General features: G+C 36.0%; 1 protein-coding gene across 7 annotated transcripts in view; it reads left to right on the top strand.

Annotated features, from left to right (window-relative positions):
- The window catches only part of ROBO1 (roundabout guidance receptor 1), a 707,723-nt gene that overhangs the window by 584,623 nt on the left and 95,600 nt on the right, over positions 1 to 27,500 (top strand). For all 7 annotated transcript variants that reach the window (XM_046904542.1, XM_046904541.1, XM_040653484.2 and 4 more), the window contains one exon: positions 7,572 to 7,729. In XM_046904542.1, coding sequence (XP_046760498.1) covers positions 7,572 to 7,729 — 158 coding nt within the window. The remainder of the gene's footprint in view (positions 1 to 7,571; positions 7,730 to 27,500) is intronic.

The following is a 27,500-nucleotide window of genomic DNA, read 5'->3' on the forward strand; positions in this document are numbered from 1 at the left end:
CATTTAAAAAGTGTGATCAAGATTTCAAGTCTCTGGGGAGGCTGTTGCTATTTCATAGATCCAACACCTGTGTATAACTCAGCTGGTTGTGCGTTGGATCAGTGCTCAAACAGTCTTTCTGTGTTTCTTGATTGTGGCAACCACCAGTGATCTTTACTGGTGTAATTAGCCAGGCAATATTAATAATGTTAATTCTGAATTCTATAAAGTTATCATGTGCTCTTTCAGGAACTTAATACCCCTCCCTGTTGCCATTAATCTATTATCATTCTTACAGCAGAATGTGGTACCGGATTCAGTAGAGTCTTTATTGGATTTACATGTTCAATGAAAAATAAGCAGATTGCCTTTGCCTGAAATTCTGCTTTGCTGTATTGGGCACATGGAATGAGAGTTTCTTGAACTTCTGTTCCAGTAATTATTGAAATAATTCTACATGCATCATTCAGTTTTTAATTCATGCATTAATTTATTTTCATTTATTCAAGTTTATATTGTTGTTTACATACATGTTTACATACATTACATGTTGTCTCATATTTCTTCAAAAAAAAAAAAAAAAACACAAAAAAAAACTGAGTTATTGGTAGCACTCATTGTGAGATTCAGATTGTACATTATGATATACCTTATAGGTACAAGACTGTATTTTCTACTTTACTGGGTTCTTATTATTTATTTTATTTTTTTAATTGTTAGGTATTTTAAAACAGCTCAGTACTGGAGGAACAGTGATTCGGGATATCTCTGTTTTGAGGACAAAGAGATGCTGTTATCTCCATTAGAAAGATTCTGGGCCATGTTATCAGCACTGATGCATATAAATACATGTAAATACTAAGGAAAAAAAAAATTCTACTTGGTCTTAAAATAATTCAGGCTTCAGCAAGGTTTACTAAGGACAGAGTTCAAAACAGAGCATAACAGCACTGTATGAAAGCTTTACTGTGAATCTACTGTCACAGGCGCATGACTCAAGATTCAGAATGGATCAGTACTGTCATAATGTTAAGTGATGATCATCACTTATGATCAGCCTCTTTAGTACGAGTAGTCTCTTATATCTGGAAACCTATTTAAAGTGAATTCTCTACTCAAATCAAGGAAGTCCTGTCTCATAGGAAGAGCTGACTGTGAGAGAGTTCAACTGTGAGGTGCAGTGTTTCAGTAGTTTTGAAGTTCAGAGGAGGCTTAAAGAAGATTAGAGATCTAGATAGTGAACTGATTACTATCTGCTTGCCTTCAGAAGGCTCTTTAGTCGAAGTGACAAAGGTGTAACAGGATCCAATAGCTGAGGTCAAAATGCTTCAAGGTAGGAATCAGATGGGAAGAGAAAAGGATGAAAGAACTGGCCAGGCTGTGAAAGGAAGTGACTCACTACCTGTCAGAGTCTTTATAAAAGTGTAGACATCTTTAAAAACGTTCAGTACCTTAGTGGTATATGCAATTACTGCATAAAATCATTGTCTGTATTATGTGAGTATTGTTGTAAGATGATCATAATAGTGATTTCTGACTATAATCATGCACCTGATGTTCCATTTTACGTCTGTGCAATGGAGATAGAATCAAGGGATTACTATCTGTTTTTAATGTCTTCAGAAGGGAAAATAATGAAAATAATTGCTTTCAGAAAATAATATTTTTAACTTCTAAATGATCAAATTTTCTTGATAACATTCATATAGAATTTAATAGGGTCTAAAATACTCTTTGGTAACACAGTGATCTTAAATCTGAATACATGTAGTTCATATTATTTTTAACTGAGGTGCCATACCACCTTCCTATTACTGGAATGAATGTATTAAAAATAATATTCTGACATCAGTATAAATTTCATGTCAGCAGTCTTTAGAAAAGGTGGTATAGTTCAGGCAAATGCTTATGTTAGTTGAGGTTTGGTTATTTTCTGAAGCAATGAAAGGAATGATCATTTCTTCTACTTATTTCATTTTAACATTCTTTTTCCAAATTTTTGAGGCACAGTCTATCATGCAAAGAAAGATCTAAATGATCTTCATGTTGTGATAACAGTTTGTAACCCTTTTATTATCTTCTAGTGAGAAACATTGGCTCACTGATCTCTGATCACTTGTCCAACAACCAGTCTGGTGAGGTAGCATAGTTTGGCAGTGACAATGCAGGAGAGTTAGCAGAAAACCCATCTGGATGATCACAGTAGAATGATAAGAATGGATTAAGGTTTCCTTAATCTGATATGTAACAGCACCCCAAATATCTGCATTTCCCTCTGTTCCTGTATTCACTAGGTGACCATGGCTATAATAACTTGGTTGATCGGGAATGCTAAATATATTTAGATGTATTTCTTTGAACTGCAACCAGTATGAAGTGTCTAGCCAGTCTGACTAGTATAGACCTATAATAAAATTTTTCAGGAGGTTTTCTTTTCTGAAGTTCTTAAATAATACTTCTGTAAAGGAGTACGTGTCCCTAGTATGTAATGGGAATTAGCATATTGCTTAGAAATGCTTTTTTTTTTTTTTTTTTCACTTGCTGACTAGAACAATCTGGTCGGTTTCTTTTTCCTGTGTATTGTCATGATTTCTTTGTTGTCTTTAAACTATATCACAGTTATTTAATGATAAATTTTAACGATAGTGTTCATTAAATACTTACAATGTGTATATGCAAAACAATAATCAACCTAGCAGTGAGCTTCAAACATGTCATATGGATTATTTTTTTTTTGTGCACATCAAGTCAAGATTATATGCTAGATATATGAGTATGCTTCTTACTGAGGTCCATTGTGGGAAGAGAAAACATCCCATTGGTGTTTGGGTAGATCCCCCAGTGCATACTGCTTGCTCTCATGATATCCATAGGTGCCTGGTGACCAAGGTGTGAAAAAAATAGCCAGTGCAGTAGGAAAACAGTGGCTGTCTGGGTGCTGACAGCATGGTTTGGAACTTGCAATAATAGTTGTACAGGTATTAGTGAGCAGTAGTATAAGTGACGTGTGGCTGTACATAAATAGAAAATATGCGTCTCTTTCCTTGCCTTCATACAGTTTCTATTTCTAATGCTGACAACTTTGAACAGTTTCTTTAAAGTAGAACCTTGAAATACAGTTATTGTTTCACCCAGTAATGACTCCCTATTCTTTTTCATAGAAGCCAAAGAAAAACTTAAGAAAAAAAATACTAGATACTGCATTTTGAAAAGCACTGTTTATGGTTTATACTAAAAATAATGCTTCTACTAATGTTGCTTGTCAATAAAAATCTATCCTCAAGTGATTGCTAGTTCCTTTCTGCTCTGGGAAGTATCCTCTAGGGAAAGTGTAATTGCTTTATTGATTGAATAGTACAAGGTTTTAAATAGCTGTATGAGTAGTTGACTTTTATGTGAAGTTACAAAAGTTTCTCTTCAACCTGATTAATTCAGCAAGCAAAGCATGAAAGTGTTTCTGCACAAGCACAGAAATTCAGAGTTCACACGGCAAGATCACAAAGTCGTTCAGCTTTGCAAGGCTCATTGCACTGTCCTATCTGTACAATGGTAATGTTATGGTTTGCTATTAAAAAAAAGAAAAAAAAGAAAAAGAAAAAAAAAAAAGTGAAATGTTAGAAAACCTTACCCACGATGTCAGAAATGTGGATTTTTGTATATGAAGGTCTTACATAAGATTGGAAAAACAAAACCGTATCCTCACTTCTTATCTGTTTTCGTTCCAACTGCATGTAGAAAAAGATGTATGTGGTGCAATTTGACCCTTTGGTGACTGAAAGCGTATACTGTACTGGATTACAAAATACACTTCTAATATATCTTTGAAAGGAAATATATGCTCAGTTTACAGTGAGCTTGACTCTGAAGAGGATTTTTTTTATTTTATTTATTTTTTTTTTTTTGAGTAAGTGAGGAAAATTTATAACTTATGTAAGATTGCCAAGGCCTGAGGGAAAAAGAATAACAAACACATGAAAAAAAAAAAAAATTAAAAAGTGCCACAAAAAACAGCAAATATCTTCTTTACAGCTGCAAAAATAACTGTCTGTGGAGTAATCTCTAGTAGATTACATTTGGTTAGCATTTCTTTATGTAACATCAGAGCCAAAAGAAAATCATAATTAAGTGGAAAAAAAAATATATATTTCAATGTGTATATGTCCTGGACCTTTGATGTTTTCCTAAGGCATTCTTTTATGCGTTCCTTAATTTGTGAAAGGTATTCCTTTACAGGCAAGGTACTATGGTTGTAAACCTGATCTAAGAAAAACAAGTGTAGAAATTACTGAAGTAATTTGTTTTTGTTATGCAAGTACTGGACTTCTTTGTTGCTTCAAAGGTGCTAAAAGCCATCTAAGGAGCTATCTGATAGGCTTTCCTTTGAGATTTATGAGGTCTCTCAGACTTGAAAAGCACTAAGGTTCCTTAAGATCACTTGATTATTTAAAACAAACAAGCAAACAAACAAAAACGTAAAGGAACTTATATTTTATATTTCTCTTAACTTTATCTGAGTGATGCTATCTTCAACAAGAATAGTTTCTTACCCGCGGTCAAACCAACCCTATTATTGTGTTGGAATAAAACAGTTGTGTAGAAAATAAACTATCTTGCACTTCTGTGTTTAGTTACTCGGAACTGGATATATGGTATTAAGTAACTTGATACAATTTCAGTTTCAGTTTCAATTTCTTTTATGTTTTTTTAGTTTGGAGATGTGAAAAAAATACTCCCTTTCTGAAAATGTATTTCATCTAAATGTAACCTGGATCAGTTGCTTTTTTTTGTTGATGTTGAAAACATCATGAGATTTCCCTAATCCATAGAAAGAAAATATCCGTGTTACTTGCTTTTTGTAGGGAGACATGTTTTGTTGTTAAGTGGAGCATGCTTTCTCATGTTTCTGCACACCGAACAAGAGCTTCATTTTGTTTGTTTGTTTTGAGTATTTGTTTGAAATGAAGTTTCTAGACTAGATCTATTTGAGGCAACATATCATGTTCATCAGACAGCAGGGAGGTCCCTTCCAACCTAATTTTCTCATAACTTCTTCATTAAATCCTTACACACTACTGTATTAATTTGTATTGTTAAAGTGGTGGAGCTATTTTATCCCTGACTACCCTCTTGAAGGGTATCAGTATCTCCTGGTTTCAGGACATTAAGAAAGTTTAATTTTTAGATTGAAGCTTTTGAAATTTGAGTGCTTCAGAATGGAAGACAATTGGTAACTTCAAATGATGAATCTGCAATATACTTAAATCTTCTTGGTGCACGAGTGTTCTTTGATGCATCCAGAAATTATATCCTGTTTCTAGAACAGTGGTATAATATTCTGTATTCATTGGTTTTGGTTCCCACCTACATTTCTGTTACAAGTCTTGAACTTTCCTGTTGCATATTTTGTTGTGATTAATTAAGCTATGCTCATACACCTGTGATTATATAGGAATTATGGGGTATGAAAGCATAAGGTAGGCATAGCTGAGGAAAAAAATAATGACAGTAGTCCTCCTGACAGCATTATTTGCCGAAGATCTCCTCAAGCAGAGTCTAAGAACTATTAGTCCTTTGTGCGCCCCAACTTCATTTTAGATTATGCAGCATTGCAGAAAGTAGGTGTGAGATTTCCCTCTGTTCCAAGATAAGTGACCCATTGACCCTTAGAGCCTTTTACAGGATCTGAATGACATGGAAGACCTTTAAGGGAGAAAGTTTGATGACAAGGCCATACCTCTAGTTCTGTAAGCACACCAACGTTCTGTAACATCTGACAATAAGTCATACCTAACTTATGTCTTAGTTTCAGCTGGGATGGAATTGTTTTCTTCAGAATGTCTAGTATGATGCTATGTTTTGGTTCTAGGGGAAAAACAGATAACACACCATTGATAATACACCATTGTTTATAGTTTCTGCTAAGCAGTGTTGTGCAGAACCAAGGCCATTCTCAGTAGAGTCCAAGGAGCTGGGAGGGGAGAGAATTAGGACGACTGACTTCAACTGGCTAAAGGGATGTTCCATATCATATAATATCATTTGGAAGGAGTTTTGAAGGGTGTGGGAATTCATCTTGCTCTCTTCTACTCTCTAAGGATGTAGCAGGGCATCCCATGGTGAGCAATTGCTTGTGCATCACTAATTATATACATATATTTATACACACACACACATATGTTTATGTATGTTTATATATACGTATGTATGCTGATAGTCATAACTATTATCTTTTTCCTTTTCTCTATCTTAATAATTAGTTCTGTCTCAACCTCTGATTTCTGCTGCTGCTTCTTCTTCTTCTTTTTTTTTTTTTTTAATTCTCTTTTCCATCTCACTATGAAGGAAGTAAGTGGGTGAAAGACTGTGTAGTGCTGAGCCACCTGCTCAGTTAAACCACAACAGCTTAGAAGCATCACTAACAACCAAGCCACTCTTTAGTAATGTATACCTAGATGTCTGTGGTCAGTGGCTCAGGGGACATATTCTTTGCTACAGATTCTCTGCACTATTTAGTGTTAACACAAAATTGATGGGGATAGCAAGAGTGACCAATAACTTTGTCAAAATCCTAAGTCTTTTGGTAGTAATGTACTTTTTTTCTTACTGTTTCCTTTGTTCAGTGCAAATGGAGTAACGGTAATGGAGAGGTCTAGACTGTTATATTTGCTATAATTTGAGTCATTTATTTTTAGATTAAACCTGTTGTCACTTAGTTGGCAAGGCTTAGGAATACCATTATTCTGTTGAACTGGGTCTTGACGTAATGGTCTGATGAACACAGTATGATTTCTCTTCCTCTCCTAAGAAGAAAAATAATCATGCAGATATTGACAACATTCATAGTAAATGAGTGTACGGAGCTAGAGTTGCCTAGGCTTGGCCAAATGAGAGGAAAGAACAAATTTTAGTAATGAAGCCAAAATAAAACATCATTCCCTCTGTTAAAAGATTGAGTTCTTCCAAATGAGGATGTGGTCCTGGATCAGAATGAAGGATGACTCCCTTGTATCAGGAAACAATTATTGCTTTGTTGTTTTGTTTTGCTTGTTTGTTTGTTTCTCAAAAAGACAGAAGCCAAATTGTAAAGACTAGTTTGGCTAAGGCTGCACTAATGTTTGCCCACTTATAGTGTCTCCCATGAACTAGAAGGAACTAGGATGTTCAGTTAGCCATAAATTTAGGGTGCAGTTTGTATCATCAATGGCCACTCTTTAATCCTAAACCTTTGAGTAACTGCCTAACTGAACAGAAGACATTTTGTCTTCTTCAGCTGTGATAGGAGTCCCGTATTTTCTCGTGAGGCAGAAACTATGTCAGGTAAAAGTGAGGAAGATGTTCCCTGCAGGCAATCAATCTTATATCTGTGTCAGCCTTTTTCCTCTGTCAGAGGCAGTTGTATGTGGGTTTTCTCTGTTACAATTTGGTAGTAATAGAGATGATCCTCGGATGCTAGATGAAATTCATGAACTGATCTCTTCACTGGTATAAATAAAAATGACAACAGGGAGCATTAAGAACCAAACCAAAACATTTTGCTGTCCCGTTGGTGTACTGCTGGGTAATTTTTTACTTTATTTTCTTCATTCTTTCAGTTCTACGGGATGACTTCAGACAAAATCCATCAGATGTAATGGTAGCTGTGGGTGAACCTGCTGTGATGGAATGTCAGCCCCCAAGAGGTCACCCAGAACCCACTATATCATGGAAAAAAGATGGGACTCCTCTAGATGACAAAGATGAGAGAATTACAGTAAGTATAAGAAGGGTATTGTGTGGAGAAATCGATGGGTCCAGCCGTGTTGTACTTTTCAGTCTAAATCCTTCCTTGCCTAAAAGACAAAGTTAGTTTGCATTCAGCTTGGAATGCATTCTCTAGTCTCTCATACTACTTTATTGTACACTATGCATTTGTTTGTTAAAAATGACCATGCAAAACTTGGTTTCTTCTCTTCCTTAGAGAAATTATAAGCTTTTGAATATTGAATTCATTATATTTGTCACTGTCCTATAATTTTCTTCTTCTTTATCCATATACAAATTTCTGCAACCTGCATCTACCTTCTTTAGTAGGAAAGAGGAAGTGCTAGGTGAGACTTTCTTTTGCAATTGTTTTGACAAGAAACTGTGCAGAAGAGCTGTACATTGTATTAGAAAGGATAAGGAAGCTTTTGGGATTTTTTTTTTTTTTTTTTTTTTTACAGAGATGATGGCTTATCCTGTCCTCTCTCAAATTAAGCTATTTTCCCAATGAAGTTTTTGTCATGTTTATTTGTAGCTGTAGCTTGCTAAATAGTGTACAATTACTCAAGATGATGTAAAAAGCAGCTTCTCAAATCACAAAATTATCACTCTTAATTTTTGCTAAGTAAAACAATAAGCTAATGAGCATAAGTGGCTTACAGAAATCGTAAGGAAAAGCTGAGTTCAGAAGTCATTTGTGTGCTGGCAACTTGGTGATCCAAAACATCTTTCCATATGTTAAAAAACTGTCATGTGAATTTACATACCATGCAAGATCCTGTTGGTACTTCAAGGATTATTAGTATAAAATGATCGGAGGCATATACAATTTATATACCTCAATAATATGATCAAATGAGGGAAATTTTTAATGAAAGAACACGTAGACACTAGCAACCTAAGTAAAAAATCAGCTTTGGTGGAAATTTAAGTTGCCTGTTGCTTTGTATGCTTTTTGCAAACAAGACAAAGCTCGGGCATTCTGAACGTCTAGCATATGCATACATTTAAATTTTTAAGTGCCCTATAGAACCTATAGTGATTGCTGGCTATTAATGTAATTCCTCCAATCATGCTTAAAAAGAACTTGCAATTTCCTTTTCAAATTTCCTTCCTACTGTGACAAGTCGATTGATCTGTGATAAGGAGAAGATTTCAGTGCTGCTTTTTCTTCAGGAAGTGCTTTCTAAAGTCACATTTTCTATTGCTGTAGTCTCTTGAAGGAATTTCAGGTGTTCCCTATTCAGTACATTCCCTTTGTTATACATTAAAACTGCTCTTCTTCCAGCTGTCAGAACAAAGACATACCCAGAACAAAGGCAGCTGTCACTGATTGGCAACACCACCTGTATTTATGAAAACTGTGCTTATGATGGAATACAGCCCCTCACTTTGGCTTTGTTTTCTGGTTATTTTATAAAATATTCACCTACCTAGCATTCATTCAAGAAGATGTTTTGTGGAGTTACGTTGTGTTATCAGTTTCTGCTTCCAAAAACCAAACAAATGAAAATGAGTTTTGGTGTAGGTGAACAAATACACATTTCACATGCTGAAATGAATGTTTGTGTTCAGAGATGTAAAATAACAGTGCTGAGACATCTAATTCAACTGCATTATTTTATGTCCTATATGCTTGGCAATTTCTTAAAAAGCACTTTGAATATCATGGCTGCTTTCTCACAGGCAAGATAGTGAAGCTACATTGTAATGCAGATTTAAATTGGCTTACAGCTGCAGCAGAATCTTCCCAGGCGGATAAATGTGCATTCATCTGTACTTCTCTACAGCTTTGCTGTGACCATCTGTATTACCTTGCAAGGGTCTGGGAGACAAGGGGAGAATGGGACCTGGAATAGAGAATGTGCTACAGGACAGATGGGCAAGAAGTATTAATTTTGAAAACTGCCTTAGAATTACTCAATTTCTCTTTACTTATCTCCTTTGAATTATTTCCATTTGTGTTTAAAAACAGAAACATAAAGAATTAAAGCAGTACAAAAATTGAAGTAAGAATGAATTTGGTGGATTTTGGATAGAGTTCATTTTTGTATGAGACAGATCAACCTTGTTTTTCTTTTTGCAAAATTAGTTTCATTTAAATGTATGTATTTACAGTTAACTCCAGTAATAATTAAAATTTATGCTAAAGCTCTCAGTGACATCAATAAGAATAAATTTTAGGTAATATGGCTTGCAGTCATTACCTTCCTTTTTTTTAAGCCAGGAAATTAGCAGACCAGGAAATGTCAAGATGTATATTTTGGTGTTCAATATATATGTAATAACAGCAGCCATATAGTCAATGAAAATGCTTATTGTGGCTCCACTTTTAAAGGATTTCTCGCTGCTTTCATTCTTAAAGGTTTGTTGATTCTTGACTCAGTGTAATTTTAAGAGGTGTGTAGAACTGTTTAAAGCATTTAATATTAACGCATTTTTGTCTGAAAAGGGTTTTAAAATAAACATTAAGATTATACTTGTTAGGTATAGAGGGTGATGTTTGGCATGTCTTTTCTGATTCATATCTGTACTTTCTTCAAAAATGTGTCCATGCAGCAACCTTTTTTTTTAACATAGGGAAGCTTTCATTCTCATCTGAAATGGCAGTGTTCGTGTTTGCGTCAGCAGAACTGGGCTTTACAGACTGAATGGTACGGGTGCTGGAGAAACAGAGGCAGTAGCTAGATTCCTGACAGAGATCTTGAAGCAAGAGGTTTAGATAAATAGCAGTTAAATAAGATCCAAGTTAAGACACAGCTTCCTTTGGAATGCAATAAAAAGAAAATATTATTTTGTCCTGGTGGGGTTAAGGAAATTGATATGTTTATGTAGGTGAGATAATAAAAATCAAAGTGCTCTTTGCATATTTTTGGTCCATTGGTAGAGCAAATAAATGCGCTATGAAAAGAAATAAATTTATATGTCTTTCAGCTTATAAGCAGTAGTGAGTGGAACAATTATGAAATGAAAGTATGGGTCTGGGTACAGCTATCTGTGTTAGACTGTAGAAAGAGATATTATCTTAGAGCACAGCTCTCCTGGTACTGCTTTTTTTAACTCCAAGCTGTACTTGGTACAGGCTGTTCATTGTACACATGTCCACTGGGTGAATCTGATGAAGAATCATCATTCAAAATTTGTTTCTCTTTGTTCTTGAATATGTTGTCTATAAGCAGATTTATCAGTGCAGCATAGCTAAACATGATTTTTCCTATGTGTATCTTTCATACTGCATTATGAAAGCTTATGTTTGATATGGCTAATGTTTCTATGCAGGTTGCAAAAGAAGGAGAAATGACAGTCTTGCATGTGAAGCAAATGCTTATCTTTAACTTAATTAGTTGAATTGAAAAACTATTATCATGAGGCCAGAGCAGAATTAGTGAGATTCTGTTCTCATCAGGGTAATTTTTCTCTTGGGATCATTGTGGAATCAAAATCTCTCCTACTACACATAGCCAAAAAAGAATACTTCAGTAAAGTCCATTAAGTATGTTTAATTTCTCATTGTAAACAATGTAAAAATAAGATGTGATTTCTCAATTTTAAGGTATTTCATCTGTACTACAACCTGGAGCTGAGATATTGTGGAGTGAGAAATTGTAAGGTCTTGACTACAAATAATGGAGAAGGGAACACACCAAGCTATGGAAATTCCTCAGCCTGTTTATAACTCGTACTGTTGTTCATGCACTTGGAATTATTGTCTTGACAGATTAAATTCATATTGAATTCCTTGGAGCAAAGATCAGGGCCAGGGCCAGGAGCTGGCTTACCCCAGCAACCTAGCCAGCATCTTTACATGGCAGCCCAGTTTCATTAGTACATAGTCACGTGTTTCAGGCACTTACCTTGGAGCTGAAAGCTATAAGTTTGCATTGCCATAGGTTAGGGAGGAAGTGGAGTCATTCTTCTAATTTCTGCTGATGTTTCTAATCAGAGGGTTTGGTCTTTCCCACTGTGTTTTGTCTAGATAGAGTTGGCAGGAACATCAGTGGCTGTGAGTAATGACTCACTTGGGCATTCACAGATATTGCAATGACTAATGGTTACTTGTAAGCCTGTGAGTAAGGTGCCTCTAGCTTGCCTCCATTGCCTTTTCAGCCTTCCTGTTGTACCCTGAATCCTCGCACTACTTTTCAAATGGTGTCCTCGGTGCTCTCCTGCCATGTACCACTACAATGAAATTCCCACCTCATTCCCCATCTGTTTCCTCCATCTCACAACCAGCTCTAGTATTTACCAAGCCTTTCTCTCCCACATGTCTAGCCGCACTCTGGCATCTGATTAATGCTAACAGCTTGCATCAAGGTAATAATTTTGATGTCAGATAAGCAAAATGTCTTGCTCTACACTGGAATGTAAAGGGGCTCTTCCTTTGCTTTGCTGTTAATTTAAATTGCTGGTGTTCTGTGATCTGTCATGAGTGCAGCGTTGTCTACCTGCATGAGATTTGCTCAGAGCCTCTCTTAAGGAGCTTCACTGCAGTTCCATCTTTATGAATCTGAATGCAACTGCTCATGTACCAAATGCTGACATCAGTAATCTAACCAAGATGGCAGGGGCCTTTGAGCATGTTTTCAGACAAGACATGGCAACAATTACGGACTTTAAGGAGTGTAAAGCATTCAAAGAGGTGGTTGTGGTTCCCTCATCTAGTCAGGGGAGCCTTCTTAATTGTCTGTCTCAATTTGTCTCACATGTTATTAGCAACGTCTGCTTAATTAACTAAACCTCAAAAAATCACAATGCAGTCAGAAGGCCTATAAATATCACTACCTTCCCAGTAGGAGAATATGTTGCTTAAGCTCCAGAGTAAGTTGATGGTTGTGCCAGAGCTGAAGGTCAGAGCTTCATAGCTGCTTCTTCTGTTCTTGCTACTTGACCAGCCCATGTTTCAGAAGGCTTCCTAATTGTTCACATGTTGAAGGATGATGAGAGAGAAGAGCTACGTGTACTGAAAATGAAATTTTAATAGCTAAAATCTTTTACATATACATGAAAAAGAAGGCTGGTACCTAAAAAGAAATCCTTTGTAATTGAATACAAAAAGCAAAGCTCTTGCAATGAAACTTTGGTTCAGCACTGTGATTGCAATTTCCCTCTCTTTCGTATTAACTCTTATCTATCATTTATCCTGAATCATTCTCATTTGATTTTTGAAAGAAAAACCTTGCGAAGCCATTTATCTTTCCTTGTTCAAGATTCCTAGCTTTTAAGATCAAAGTTATAGGATGAATAATGCATACAGGTTTTCATTCCTTTTGTGTGTGGCTGTCTTGTGACAATTTTGAATGACTTACGTTCTTATTTTAGATACGTTGTAACTAGAATTCCTGGTTACTCTTTATTACCCTGGCCATTAAATAGTATATCAAAAATACAAAATATTTATTCTCTTTCACAAGGCTATTTTTAAACAAGAAAGTCAAGAAATTGTTTCCAACAAAACATTAAAAAAAAAAAAAAAAAAGGCCTCTGATCATTTGCTGTGACAGGAAAACCTCTTCAAAAGTGCCATCCACAGGAAAACTGTTTATTTATTTGACCCATTTCTTTTGTTGATGAATTGTCAAGAAGACCTGATTCATACTTTTTATTGGAGACCATTCACAACCTCTTTGAGCTTTAACAAGTTTAAAACAAGATAGGCAATCTCAATGTGATCTCAGTCAGAAAAAGAAAGAAGTAATGGAAGAAATCACTATACATGTAATTTAAAGAAGAAAAGAGAAAGTACTGGAGGGAACAGTGGAAAAAGCAAAAATTAATTCTGTATTTATCTAAAGGGGCCTTTGCTTCTAAAGATAAATTGTAATGGGAAGAACTGCAAAGGAGAGGTAAATCAAGAAATAGGAAACAAAACCTAATTGAATTTGTTGCTGTGCGCTGTTAAGGAATAACAATCTTAACTGCTTAAAACAGTTTTATTCCTGAAACAAATCATACAGTTATTGTGCCACTCTGAATTAATTCAAGATGTTCATCCTAATGTATTTTTTCTCAATTTCTCTCTTTTTTTTTTTTTTTTTTTTTTCTGGCCTCTTTCCTTTTCATTAATTTCTTAATCTTGAGTCTTTAAACATCTTAGTCTCCCGAATAATGTATTCTAGGAATGTAGCAAAGGAACGTAAATTTCTGTAGAAGATGCAATGCCTACTTTATAGGTTAACACAGTCTGTCCTGTGGAGACCTGCATGAGAGATCATGGCCTGGGCACACAGCACATAAAGCAGTGTGTGTAGGGGGAGCAGCAGCTAACTCCAGTTAAGTGTTTTATTTCATTTTAATTGTTTTTCTTTTGGGAGGCAGATTAAAGGGCAGGCAGCAATTTCCTATTTCTTTCTAACCCCGTGAGGGTTAGAAAGAGAATTGTATTTTTCTGTTGCTTCCCAATATGTATTTGTTGCCTCTCCGCAATTTCCTTTCTTTCTCGTACCTTTTCTTCATTCTGTATCTTGTTTTTACTTCCTGGGAGGTTTGGCTTCTGCTCTACCTCTCTTTTTCCTTCTTCTGCTGATCACTACAATGGTGGCTTCCTCAAGTATCAAGAGTAGTTTTTATTAATGATTTATACTTCTTCTGCTATTAATATTGCTTCCTCTGGCAACACAATTGGAGCTGCTGTGAGTTAACTTGGCACCCAAAGGGGAAAAAATAAGCAAGACTGTGAAAAAGAATTTGAAACCACATAGCTATCCCAGAGGATGATGAGAATGTTTCTAAATCCTGCTTTTTCTTGCTCTTAATTTTTCCAGAATGTGACAATTGTTTTTCTGTGTTCATGCTTAAAACCCTGTTTCAGGGTTCCTGTTGCTCTTGTTGGATTCTCTCTACTCTTCAATTTCTTTAACACTCGCTAATCATGAAAATATTATCTTCTGGATAGTCTTCCTTGTTTCCTGTGATAACCTTGCCAGATGTCATTCTGTTGCCCTGCATTTTTATCCAGATGACTTTCTTGTCTTCCTCCTCGATTCTATCTACGTTTGCTTTCACCCTCAATGTGTCTAAACCCCTGGAGTTTCCAAATCTGCACAACCACTGTGAAGACCAAGGTTTCTTCACAAGACACATGGTGTCTTCTGCTACACAGCTGTTTCCCAAGACTTTTTATTATTATTATTGTTGTTGTTGAGTCCAAAAAACATTGTTCTTCGGAAGACTCTGTCTCTTCTTGAAAGACTGTAAAAATCTGACTAATCCTAGTAACCTAAGTACCACTCAAGGATAAATGACTTACTAACAAAGAAAGAAGATAAAATATTTTAAAACATGAACTGTTTTGTATTCCTTGTCTTCTTCCTCTATACTTTTTAGACACTTAACCATACTCCCATCTTATTTTGATCTATCCTTTGAAATGGAAAGTCTTTGTCTCCAACACATTCACTGTAGTTTCAGTCTCTGATCACAGCTGGTAATGGTGACAACTTGTATTTCTACAAGCACAGAAGTGAACATGGATTGAAAATCCCAACCTTTTACAAGATTCTGTCCTCAGAGCATTTTGCAGGTTTACCATTTTAAAGAACACAGCTATGCAGACTTTGTCAGGCAGATGTGAGCTCATTCAGTTCGCTCTTTGAATTGACCAGAAGCCATATGGCAGCAGTTAATGTGGCGCCGAGCCTGAGCTAATAAGCCCTGCTGAGAGACAGGCTAGATCACTCAGGCACGGTATTGTACTAATATGGCCACACAGCTTCTGTTGTGCTGAGAGTAAGTGCAAAAGAGCTTGCATTGGCTTGAGGTCCCCACATGTCAAGCCAAAGCAAATGGCCTGAAAACATGCATGTGGACACTGTCTTACTTCTCTATAGCTCCTTAGAGTCAACTGTCCCAGATACTTCTTCGTAGAATAAGCTGCATCCTGCATTAGCACAATGTGTTTTCTGCAAGCAAACAATGAGAAAGACAGTTAGCAAGTTAGTCTAAAGTGTTTTGAGTCATGTTTAATGCCACAATTTGGTCTAATTGGCTTAAATGAGTAATTGCTAACCCTGAACCTTCAGTGTTTTGATGATGAATAAAGTGTAGGACATGATAAACCATGCACTGGTTCATACTTACTGGAACTTGTTTTAGAGGAATCTACACTGAAGAATCCAGAGGTAAGGGTTGATGAACCACATGGTAGGCATTGGTAAGGAATAATCAAAACATTCCTTCTTTTCAGTAAAAATCTCCAAAAGGAGGTGTTGGTCTGTGGAAATAGTGGAAAGGGAGGGAGCAACAATATGCAGGGCAGAGGGATGGCGAAGTATGTGCTGGGTATCATAGAGATGAGATTTACATTTGGGACAAAACTGACCTTGTCTGATCCAAAGACATTCCTTATCATAGTATAATTTTCTGTGCAAGGTTAAAAGACTTGGAGACTGTGTTCCTGTGATCTGAAAATAGTAGAATTTAAACTCATCATAATTCAGTGTTAGTCTAAAAGGTTGACTATGATCATTAAGTTACTGGCATTTTAAATCACGTTATTATAGATTATATTGTCAGATTTTTTCTCCTTTTAGCTAAGGATATCTGTCCCTTCTGCTTTTCTCACAAATTTCAAAAATGCTCCTTTGCATCAGTGATGTACATTGCATCAACTGTTTCATTTTTATTCTCACTGCTTAAAATGTCAAGCATGCATAACTATGATTTCCCTTATTGTTTCATCCTACAGTAATAAAAAGTAATCATTCAGTGTGAAACAAGTACGTATTTTGCTATACTCTATTTTACAACAATTTCTACTGAAAAAAAAAAAGTTCTCTTGCAAATATTCTGTAGACAAAAAGGAATTAGAAAACTCCTCAATGAGTCAAAATTCTCCACAGATTTCTTTTGTTCCTAGTCATGACCTGATGACCTAGATAGTAAAAGAAAAATTCTGGCAGCAAATATGGTATGCGTTAAAAATCTGAGTTTTGAGACTTCAACAGTCCTAGACATTAGACTATCATAATTTTCTTGTAAAATGGCTTATTGAGAGTTTTGAACCTCTGGGTTCATCTGAAATGATATAAATGGAGTCTGGGTAGCTTCTCCTCCTAAAAAACAAAACAAAACAAAACAAAACAACAACAACAGCAACAAAAAGAGACAGGTAACTGTTATATCAGACTAGGTTACTTGAGCTATCCAGAGCATGTAAGACTTCATGATTTGAGCAGTTAGGAGCAAAGGTAGTTTATGCTGAGAAAGTACATCCTTTGTTTTGTTTGGCTGATACTCTAGAGGGTTGTTATTGTTTTTGTTTTGTTTTGTTTTGTTTCTTTTGTGGGGAATGGTGTAAGGGAGATGAAGAAAGGATGTGGGAGGAAAATTATTTCTTCATTCATTTTGTTCTTGTAATGAAAAAGAAACATTTTTTTTGTTTGGTTAGGTTCTTTAAGCAGTCAGGAAAGTAGATTCTGTTTATTTTGTGCATAGTAAAGATGAGGACTGGGTTTAGAAATTTGACTCTTCTCTCCCCCTCTTCTCATCAGCTGTGTGGAAATACTAAATGTAGTGGGGACTGATTCCTAATGATGTCAAAAACAGTGAGAAACAAAACAATATTTAAAATACCAAACATTTAGAACCTTCTTTGAATGTGTTACACCAGACATCAGGTCTCATGCTGGGAAGTCTGTACACAGCGTACAGTCACAAAACGTACTCAGAAGAAAGTTCAGTTCATTGTTCATGGGACAGATCATCTCTACATATCAAATGTGAAAAAAAACAGTAGAAAGTGTCTATGTTCCTAGTTCTTTCATGCTGATAACTGAACCTGTGAGCCTTTTGCTTTATTTTTTTATGGTATTTATATTTACTTTATACTTGTGTACAGAAATATTTCCTTTTGTATAGTGTGAAAGACCTTTAACAACCAATTATCCAGCAGAACTCGATGCATAGTTTGTGGTAAGTCTGTCTCAGTGAAGTGAATCAATCCAACTCCTCACTTTCAGTGTTTAAAAAAACACTGAAACCCACTTGGTTTACAGGGGGGGAAAAGTACATTTTTGTTCTTGTAAGTCTCTAGTGGACCTTATAAACTTGATTGTTCTTGGCATTTTTGATACTCCTAGTTGCTTGCACACCACAGCAACCACATGTTGTCACTTAAAATCTAAATATTGGATAACAGCTAACTGAAACTTTATTGTATATCATGCTTTTTTTAAGAATTAGTTTTGTAAAATAAGAATGACACTAACTCTAAAAGCATGTTTAATAAAACCTCAACAACCTATGTGCTGAGTTTGCACATATTATGTTCTCATAATCAAAAGTAAAATGTAGAATAAAAATAGTAGACAAGAATAGTGCCCATTTTTGGAACCTTGAACAGATGTAAGTGATTAGAGCTTCTTGTTTGGTTTGCTTTGATTTTTTTGGTCTACTTTTTGAAAGTTCTGTCAACTTCATTTTTGCTCAGTTCACTGTGTTTGGATAGTTTTGCCTTACTGAATGTCCTGTGATGCTTCTGGTTAAATGAAAAGTATAGTCCAAATCTCAGCACTTCAAAAATAATAATTTTTCAGTTCTTGGGTTTCCTCAACCAAACAGAGTACTTCTCTCTCTCTGGGTAATAATATACTCACAATTACTTACTGCCAAGTTCAGATAGTCCCACACTGTTGAACTAACATACACTTTGCAGGGTTATTATTCCAGACTCCTGTGTAATATTATGCAGGTCAAAGCCTAACAAGAAGCCCATGACTTTCTTTCCTTATCTAGCTAGAGAACAATTGTTGCTAATACGCATCCTGCATTTAGATCAGTGATACAATTGATCTTATTTTTTCTCCTCAAAAAATCATTATCTAACAAGAACCTACTTGGCAAATAGCACAGGAAGATTTTTCTTTTTTTTTTTTTTTTCTTTTCTTTTTTTTTTTTTTTAACATACATGCGCAGGTGGTTAGCTGTACTTGAATCTAGTTATTGTCGATTTTCCAAATAGTTATACCATTCCGAATACTGAAATTTTCAAAGAGAAATACGATGGCCTGATAGCTTGGGCTTCCCTCTCTTACCGCACTGACTGCAGACTCCACAGATTTTGCTCTGCCAATTCATTTAGAGTCATTTGGCTCTCATGGCTACTTTAAAGTCTGGTTTGAAAACTCAGTTTGAAAATTTCTCTTAGAGTAAGACCTGACAAAAATCTGAAAGGAAAAAGTTTACCTCTTAGGAGTATGATGTTGTTACCTCAGAATCTACAAGTACCCAATTGAAGCTATTTTCTATTTTACAGTTTGTGATAGGTATTCCAAATTCCAGGAATGAATGATTCTCTCTGGCAGGTCTGTATTTTGAATAGACTTAAAGATAAGCCATTTATATCATGAGACAATACATTTGTTGCAACATTGTTTTTAAAAGAGAACTGCAAATATTTTCCTGTGGAGAAAATTGTACAGTAAGGGAAAAATTGCCTTGAGAAAGAAAGTCTGCAAGCTAAGCAAAGCAGATTGCTGTGCTGCTGGAATCTTCCTGTGAGATTTTGGGCAAGCTGTGAAATTATTCAGTACTTCTTGTTCAGCATTTCATGAGTTGTGAAACTGAATTCATTCATACATGTAAAGCAGCCTGACGGTATTACCACAAAGTTGTGTTGTGCCACTTGGCCAAAGTGCAAAGTATTAACACATTCTAAATCATTAATAGATTTTTTTTTTTTTTTTTTTTTTTTGTAGGCAAAACGGTAGAATAATATTCATACTCTCATACTCAGACCATGGTACATGCATAGTGACTGCATGATACTTGCAGGATCCATCCTATATACAAATATTTTGATTTTTCCTTTTATTTTAAAGAAAACAATTATAAACCACTCGTGGTTTAACCCAGCATTAGCTCAGCACCGCACAGTGGTTTACTTACTGCCTCTCAACCCCTCCGGTTTCCCAGTGGAAAGGGGGGCAGAATCAAAAAAAAAAAAAAAAAAAAAAAAAAAAAAAAAAAAAAAAAAAGCAAAGAAGAATTCGTGGGTTGGAAAAAAAATGATTTACTAAGACAGAAAAGGAAGAGAAAAAAGGATAATAGTAATGATAATATATATATGTATATATATATTTACAGTGGTGCATAGTTGCTCACCATTTACCAACAGATGTTCAGACAGTCCCTGAGCAGTGGCTGCCTGTGCTGCCAACTCCCCTCAGTTTTCCGAGTTTTTTTTTCACACGATATTGTATGGTATGGAATATCCCTTTGGCCAGTTCAGATCAGCTTCCTGGTTCTGTTTCCTCCCAGCTCCTTGTGCCCCCCATCAGGCCCCCACACTGGCAGGACAGTATGAGAAGCTGAAAAACTAAAAAGTCCCTGTTCAGCAGCAACTTAAACATCAGTGTGTTATCAACATTATTTTTCTCCTAGAGCCAAAACATAGCATCATACCAGACACTATGAAGGAAAAATCAAGTGTCCCAGCTGAAACCAGGGCCCCACTCAAGTTGTATGCTGAAGCATCAAAGTGACATTGAAATTATTTTCCCTTTCATTCTGGATTCTCAAAAGTTTTTTTTTTAGTGAACTAGGAATGTCTTTATAGTAGGTACTTTGCATGATCATAACTCTTGGGAAATTTTCATTCACAAAGACAAGGATTAGTGTGTTTTATGAAAATGCACTTGTACTCAGAAGTACATTCCAATGCATTAGAGAAGGCAGTTCCTCATCTTTGTAGCAGATACATATCTCAGATTTCAGTGTCAGTTTTACTATGCTGTCCTGTCAATGAGTCTCAGATTCCCCTTGAAGGGTCACCCCTAGGGATGCCAGCTGAACCTTTGACCCTTTTGTTTTGACTGTCACCAAGGTTAACACATTATTACAGCTTCTGATGTTTTAGATACCTGTTCATTTGGAGCCTTTCTCAACCTACACTGTTTCAGACAACTTAAATAGAAGATTCAGTGATTCACTGTTGTTTCATAGGAATGTTTTGATGATTTTTGATGAAGTATATTTCTTCCTAGTTTTGTATAAAAATAGATGTGAAATTTATCACTGTTTTTTTCTGTCTTACTAAAACATGACCTATGTAACAGGAAACAAACAAACAAACAAAAAGATGAGGAAGCATCTTCTTTCTAAACTTGAAAATGGGGAGATTCATACCTGAATTGCTGATTACAATACAAAACAGCTGCATTTTGCAGAAGAGTGTGTGGTAGCATGCCAAAGGACATCACTAAGCATTGGCTATATGGAATATATTATTCTATCTACTGGCAGGTTAAAAAGATGCTTACATTTATTTTATTTGGATCTGTCCTACCAGTGTACCACCTTAGTTAATTAGCCTGTTATAATTAAGATGGGTTTTGATTTACCAACCCTGAATATTAGGTTTGCAAATACTGTTTTTCTCTGCATGATTGGTCTCTAACTAAGATAACTGTTTTACTAGAGAAGTCTGTTTTTGGAGGTTTTACAACTTCATATTAAAAATCATTATTTTGTTATATTTTATCCTATAAATGCACTCCTAATGAAGTCCAGGTTTTTTTTGTTTTTTTTTTTGTCAAGACCATCCACTGATAAACCAAATATGCCATTAGATTGACAAGACTGACTTGTGGTTGCCATTTTTGTATTTATGAAATAATAAATAGAAGAGATATCAAAATCAGTTTTATTTTCCTTCCTATTTTGTTTCAAATGACTTCCAAATATTCCCTCTGGATAATTAACAGCAGTTAATGTTGAAAAGTTGTATAAGGTAAAGGTGATCTGTTTATTCATTGGAAAAAGCCAATGCATTTTGCTTCTGGTAATGATTTTCTTTTCTTTTTCTTTCTTTTTTTTTTTTTTTTTTTAATCGCAAGTGCACATAGTCTACTGGATCATGCTTTTGTATGCTTTATCTGTTAGCTGTGCCCAAGTACCTGCATTATTCAGACTCTACATAATGTTATTTACATTCTTTAAACATTCACTTGAAAAGGTTGAGATTTTCATAGGGCAATGCTGTATCCTCCTCTGCCGTTTCTGAACACAATCTTTTAAGCGAAAAGCCTTAAAACACTTATTTCTTTCAGTTAAAATTGTCATTTTCTTTCTCTTAGACTTGTCTGGAAACTTGTAATTGTCCGTGTAACATTATCTCCAGTTAGGTGTGACACCATAGTTTCTCACTTTGGAAGCTTTTGAGCAGTAGTTTGACAATGCCACAAAAGAGCTTTCTGAAAAGGAAAGTCGTTGTTTATTTAACCACATGATCACACAGCTAAGGACACAACACTTCAAACCAGTCTGATATCTACACACTTATCTGACTACTTTAACATCTAAAATTTATTTCTGATGGAATTCCATGTGGACCCATTCTTCTGAAATCTCGCTTAATAAGCACTTGCTCTTCCACTCCTCAAGGAACTGTGCATGTCATTAAATTCCTTTTCCTGCTTTGATTTTCATCTCCTCATATGTCTCAGGGACAGAGTTGCTGCTTTGAGCTAAAACCTGTCACTCCCAACAGAAGCCCACTCCTCAGTTTCAGGGTGAACTTCTCCTAAGCATTTGTTCAAAAGTTACTATCAGGATCATAGACCTACACCTTTGTGCTGTTTCCAGGCAATCATGGTATGAAATTAGCTTGCTGTATGGAGCAGAATGAGCATAGACCAAGACCTGGATGATTTAATTGGCAACCAGCTGAAACTGAGCCAGCAGTGTGCCCAAGTAGCCAAGAGAGCCAAGAGCATCCTAGCTTGTATCAAAAAGCATCATCAGCAGAACTAGGAAAGGAATTTTCTTCCTGTAATTGGTCCTTGTGAGGCCACAGCTTAAGTACTGTGTTCAGTTTCGGGCCCCTCAAAACAAGAAAGACATTGAGATCCTGGAGCATGTCTGAAGAAGAGCAATGAAGCTGATTAAGAGTGTGGAATGCAGTTCTGACGGGGAGTGGCTGAGGGAACTGTGATTGTTTAGTCTAGAGAAGAGGAAGCACAGGGGAGACGTTATCTCTCTACAACCACGTAACTGAAAGGAGGTGGTAGTGAGATGGGTGTTGGCCTCTTCACCCAGCTAACAGTGGTAGGATGAAAGGGAATGGCCTTAAGTTGTGCTAGGGGAGTTTCAGGTTGGATACTTGGAAATTTTTTTCTCCAAGAGAGTAGTGAGGTACTGGAACAGGCTGCTCAGAGAGGACGTGGAGTCACCATCCCTGGAGGTGTTCAAGAAAGAGTAGACAAGGCACTGAAGGACATGGTTTAATGGGCATGGTCCTGATGGGTTGATGGTTGGACTGGGTGATCTTAAAGGTCTTTTCCAACCTTTGTGATTCTAACACGTTATTAAAGGCAGCATTTTATACAGAGTTATATTTGAACATTCAATGTTTAGAATGTATGCATATCTCATTGGTCTCTGCAAAGATGTTTGAAACTGTCATTATTCATATCTGCAGTACAGAATTTATGCCTTAGTTCTTACAGGTCATGAAAAAAAAATGTCTGAATCTTAACAGTATTTTCCAGAATTTCAGTATTTAGTATTCAAAAATTTGAGAGCTATTTAAGCAATTTTCTGAAATATAGTGAAAATATTAACAACATATTCCACCAAACATTTATTGCCAAAATTCAGACCTGAGAAAAATGTGTAGCATTTCACTGTAAGTTTTGTTAAGATTTTATGACATTTTTGTCAAATTTGTAATAATAAATTGAACTCTTTGAAAGGGAAAGAGAATTATAAGAACTGTTTGTTTTTTTTTTTTTCCTTTATATCAAACTTTCTTTAAAGCTCTAACTTTTTGTGTCACTTCTGTCTTTATTTTCAATGGAGTTTGGCTATGTTCTTTCTTCAAAAAACACTGTCTTAGGAAAAGAATGTATGAAGTACATGAAGTATGATATAAATAGTACAAAGCAAAGTATAATGCATAATTGATAACTCACTTAACTATTTTGTTTTTATGCGGTTTTTTATGCATTTTTTAAATGGATAGCGGTTTTTTAGATTTTTTTCACTTCATTTCTGATTTTTTTTTCTACATATACCTTGAAAACCCCGTACCATTTTAAAATGAAAAATTAATTTGCAAGGATACAAATAAGATTTCTCTCCCTTTTCTGAACGTAAATAAGCCAAAGCAGTGGATCTGTGTAAGAACAAAGGTGTTTACTAAAACAAAAAAATATTGAACTATAAGTCTTGCTAACAGTGTTTTTTGGTAAGGTTGTACCTTGGTGCTAACAGTACGGTACAGTAACCTACTGAGATTTGTTTGTGTACTCTTAATAACACCAAGTCTTGTGCCAGGAGTTTCAGCCCATGCTGACATCTGAGAGGAATAGTAAGGGAATGCTGCAGAGAAAGCAATTATTCCAGCAGGGCCACAAGGCCCCCTCCATGTCTTGGGCAACCATTTACCATGGGCAGATGAGAGAGCAAATATATGCAAGGCCTGTTTCCAAGGCTTCTATCTCTTCGGATTCCTTGCCTGTTCATTGTGTAACCACTTCTGTTTACACACTGAGCAGGTTTCAGGTATAAAGTTAAGGGCTGAGTGAGAAGAGCTAAACTTCCTGGCAGTGTGTCGTTTGGAAAGTGGTGCTGGATTTCTCAAAGTTAACTTAGTCCTTAAATAGGGCGCAAATGAAGACACTTGGAGGTAGCATAGCTTAGAGATAGTGATGGAAGATGTGTGAGCACTAGGGTGCAATGATCCCACATAGAGATTTAGAACACTGCATGCCTTATTTTGCTTGATTGCAGCCTGTGTTGGCCAATTTTAAGAGTAATAGGAACCCCACTGTCTGGAGTTTCACAGTGGATAGTGTGGCTTCACTATCCATTGCTGAAGGTGAACTTTATCTTTCTGCTCCCTTGATGTTACTGAACGCTTGTTGACTGAACACTTTGTGAACTGCCTGAGATCTACAGGTCAGTCACTGCCTATTGAGTCTATCTAGAGGATTGAAAGTTGGGCATGAAGGGAAAACAAAAATAATGATACTAGGCTCCTGTTCGGGCTGGGGAAATTGGGTGAGTGGATATTCACCTCTCTATGCATAGTTTTTCCTTATTATTCTTGTATGTTTAGATTTTAAGATCTTCTAAGCAGGAGTCTTTAATGTCTAGCCTGGTGGCTTTTCGGTTACCGTCAAATATTCTTTGGTTTCCTGTAGCAGCAGTTTTTTAGAGTGATCCTGTAACACAAAGCTTGTGTGCAGACCACAGAAAATACATTGAAAACTATGATTTATGGCTTGAATGTGCTGCAGCTGACAAGAACTGCAGTGATCTCTGATAGAAGAGTGAAATGTGGCGGATTAATATATGACTTTTAAAGCTTGGTGAAAAATGTGCAACAGTGTGTGTATTCCATTTTTTTTTCCTTGAAAGTGTGTTTCATAAATGATGTGAAATGATGTGAGACGTTTAATGTGTTCACTGTATGTTCTCTGTATGTTCTTCATTGTCTTACTATGAAAGTTAATAACTGCAGTAGAAATATAACCCAGGTTTACGTGTTTTTCTGAAGCATGATGTAATTGTCAGGACATGTTGTCTTGGTCAAAAATAAGAGAATCAGTAAGTTTTTAGTATTCATATTACAAAAGATTGTCTATTTTTAAAGGTTAGATTTTATGAAGCATTTATGTGTCTGTAGTGCCAGTACTCCTTTGGAAGTAAACTTCATTGCAAAGTTTCGAAAAAACAAAAAAAGAAGTGCTAAATGAGAGGTCAAATCTGTCTTAAAATTCAAAACTGACAAAATATCAATTTGAAAATGTATGAAAGGACTTGACACTTTTTTGCCATTGTTGATAGCTTTTTTTATTTGATTAGTTTAGTCCTCAGTTTGTATTCTGTACAAAATGGGGCTCAGGTTTTCCCTCTGCAAAGAAGGAAGAAATTTCTTCTTCCTTTGGGAAGCTACTGAGCTGCCTCCAGGGAGGAAAGCTTTCACAGACGATCAAGTGTAGGAAGTGAAACGGTCACAGGAAGGATATGATGATTTGTAGTTCATATCCACTTCAGTCAGAAGCCAGCAGTGGGCAGCCAGTCTCAGAGGGACATACCTCCTCCTTGGGACAAGTGGGAACCTATGCCAAATATGCTGCAACTCAGAAGGTCACTAAAGCCAAGGCTGGAAATAATGACCTGCTGCATAGGCCCATTCCAAAAGAAAAAAAAGAAAAAAAAAAATCATTTTTTTTCTATCCTCTCAGACTATGATGATTTTGTTATTGTTTCAGAATTCTACTTTTTAAGTCTAGTATAATCTTCACTTTGCATTTTTAAAGCCTTTCAATTTCTTGTGAGAGCTCACTGTAGGAAGCTTATGAACCTCTACTTAAAGCTCTTGATAACTGGAATCCTGTCACAACAGTTCTCTTTAGAAGACCCTACATCAGGACCTTGATAAATCATTTATTTTGACACTGTGGCAGTGAGAGTTCTGCACTCTGAGCAGTGTCTTTCCTCAGATTACAAGTCTCAGTGAAGTTTTGCCTAGCCATGCATCTCGGCTGTGAAACTGAAAATGAGAATTCTGCTGTTGGAAACTCAACCTGCACAACTGCTTTTCTGAGAGGACTGCGGGAAGTTTCCTATTGAGTAAATACACATGATACTGAGTTTTCTTAAATCAATATTGCTGTCCTGCCAGCATAGCTCCAGATTTAGAAAAGTAAGAAGACACTGGTCAATACCTGCAATGACAGTTAGGAAAAATCAAACTCCCTTGAAATTAGCAGTAGTCCATACTCCTCTGTAATGGTATGGTGCTCCTCCTCCCTGTTAGGTCTTGTACAGCTGAGGCATACTCTGCAGCAGGATAAGTCACTGGATCCAGTCATGTAAACTGTCCTTATGCTGTCTGGAGTGATGGCCTAAAATGTCCACTTGCCTTCATTCTTGTGAACTTTTTGATACAACCCTAAAGAATGGCCTTGCATCTCTGTCTTTTGCAATGTAGGCATGCTTAGTGGAGAATAGGCTGCTGAATACCTCTGTAGATTTGGGCTATACTGTTTATTCTGTGGTTACCAGGTCTTAAAATTTATGGTTTGTTCAAACTGTTTTCCCATATTACCTTTGTAATACTTTGGGTAAAATAATAAAAACTGAAATACTTGTGTGGCAAAATGGCCCCATTTAGTCTGGGATTTTATCCTTGGAGGTGTGCAAACAACACATTGGTGGTAAAGCTTTTAAAAATTCCTGTATAACAGATCCTTGTGACTGAAGGGGAAAGAAACATAGACATACCAGGCAATTAGATCAGTTCAAGTTCAGTTTTATTTTTTATTTCAGTGACTATTTGCAGTGAAAGCTACCTACACCAGTGCATCCAGGGGAGATCCATGCAGCAGGCTAAATACACAGTTCCACAGAAATATCATAGTTGTCAGTATGACACATTGTTCCCATCTGTGTTAGTAACATTTGGGTTCAGCTGGGCTTTCTGTACTGCCGGAAGGATGGTTCATTTCATAGGTTTTTTACTGACCCATAGAATGTGCTTGTATGTTGTGTTGCTCATTAGTTCATTAGTTAACTTTAGTATATTGGCTATTCAGTAAATAACATTGTGAAAACCAGGTTCTGAAGCAAAGATCAGCTTTTTTCTTTTTGAGATCTCAGCTGAGCAGATTTCAGGCCATGAAACATTTCTTCTTGTAGGAGGATTTTAATCTTTACTTATAATAACAAAGGAAGTATTGCATAATCAATGTTTTGTATTGTAGCTGTGAAAATGTTTCAAGAAAGTATTTTAGAAATTCAGATATTTTCATATAAACATAAATGTCTGTTCAGAA

This window comes from Gallus gallus, chromosome 1 (genome assembly GCF_016699485.2).
Source record: "Gallus gallus isolate bGalGal1 chromosome 1, bGalGal1.mat.broiler.GRCg7b, whole genome shotgun sequence".
In the NCBI taxonomy this organism is placed as follows: Eukaryota; Metazoa; Chordata; class Aves; order Galliformes; family Phasianidae; genus Gallus; species Gallus gallus.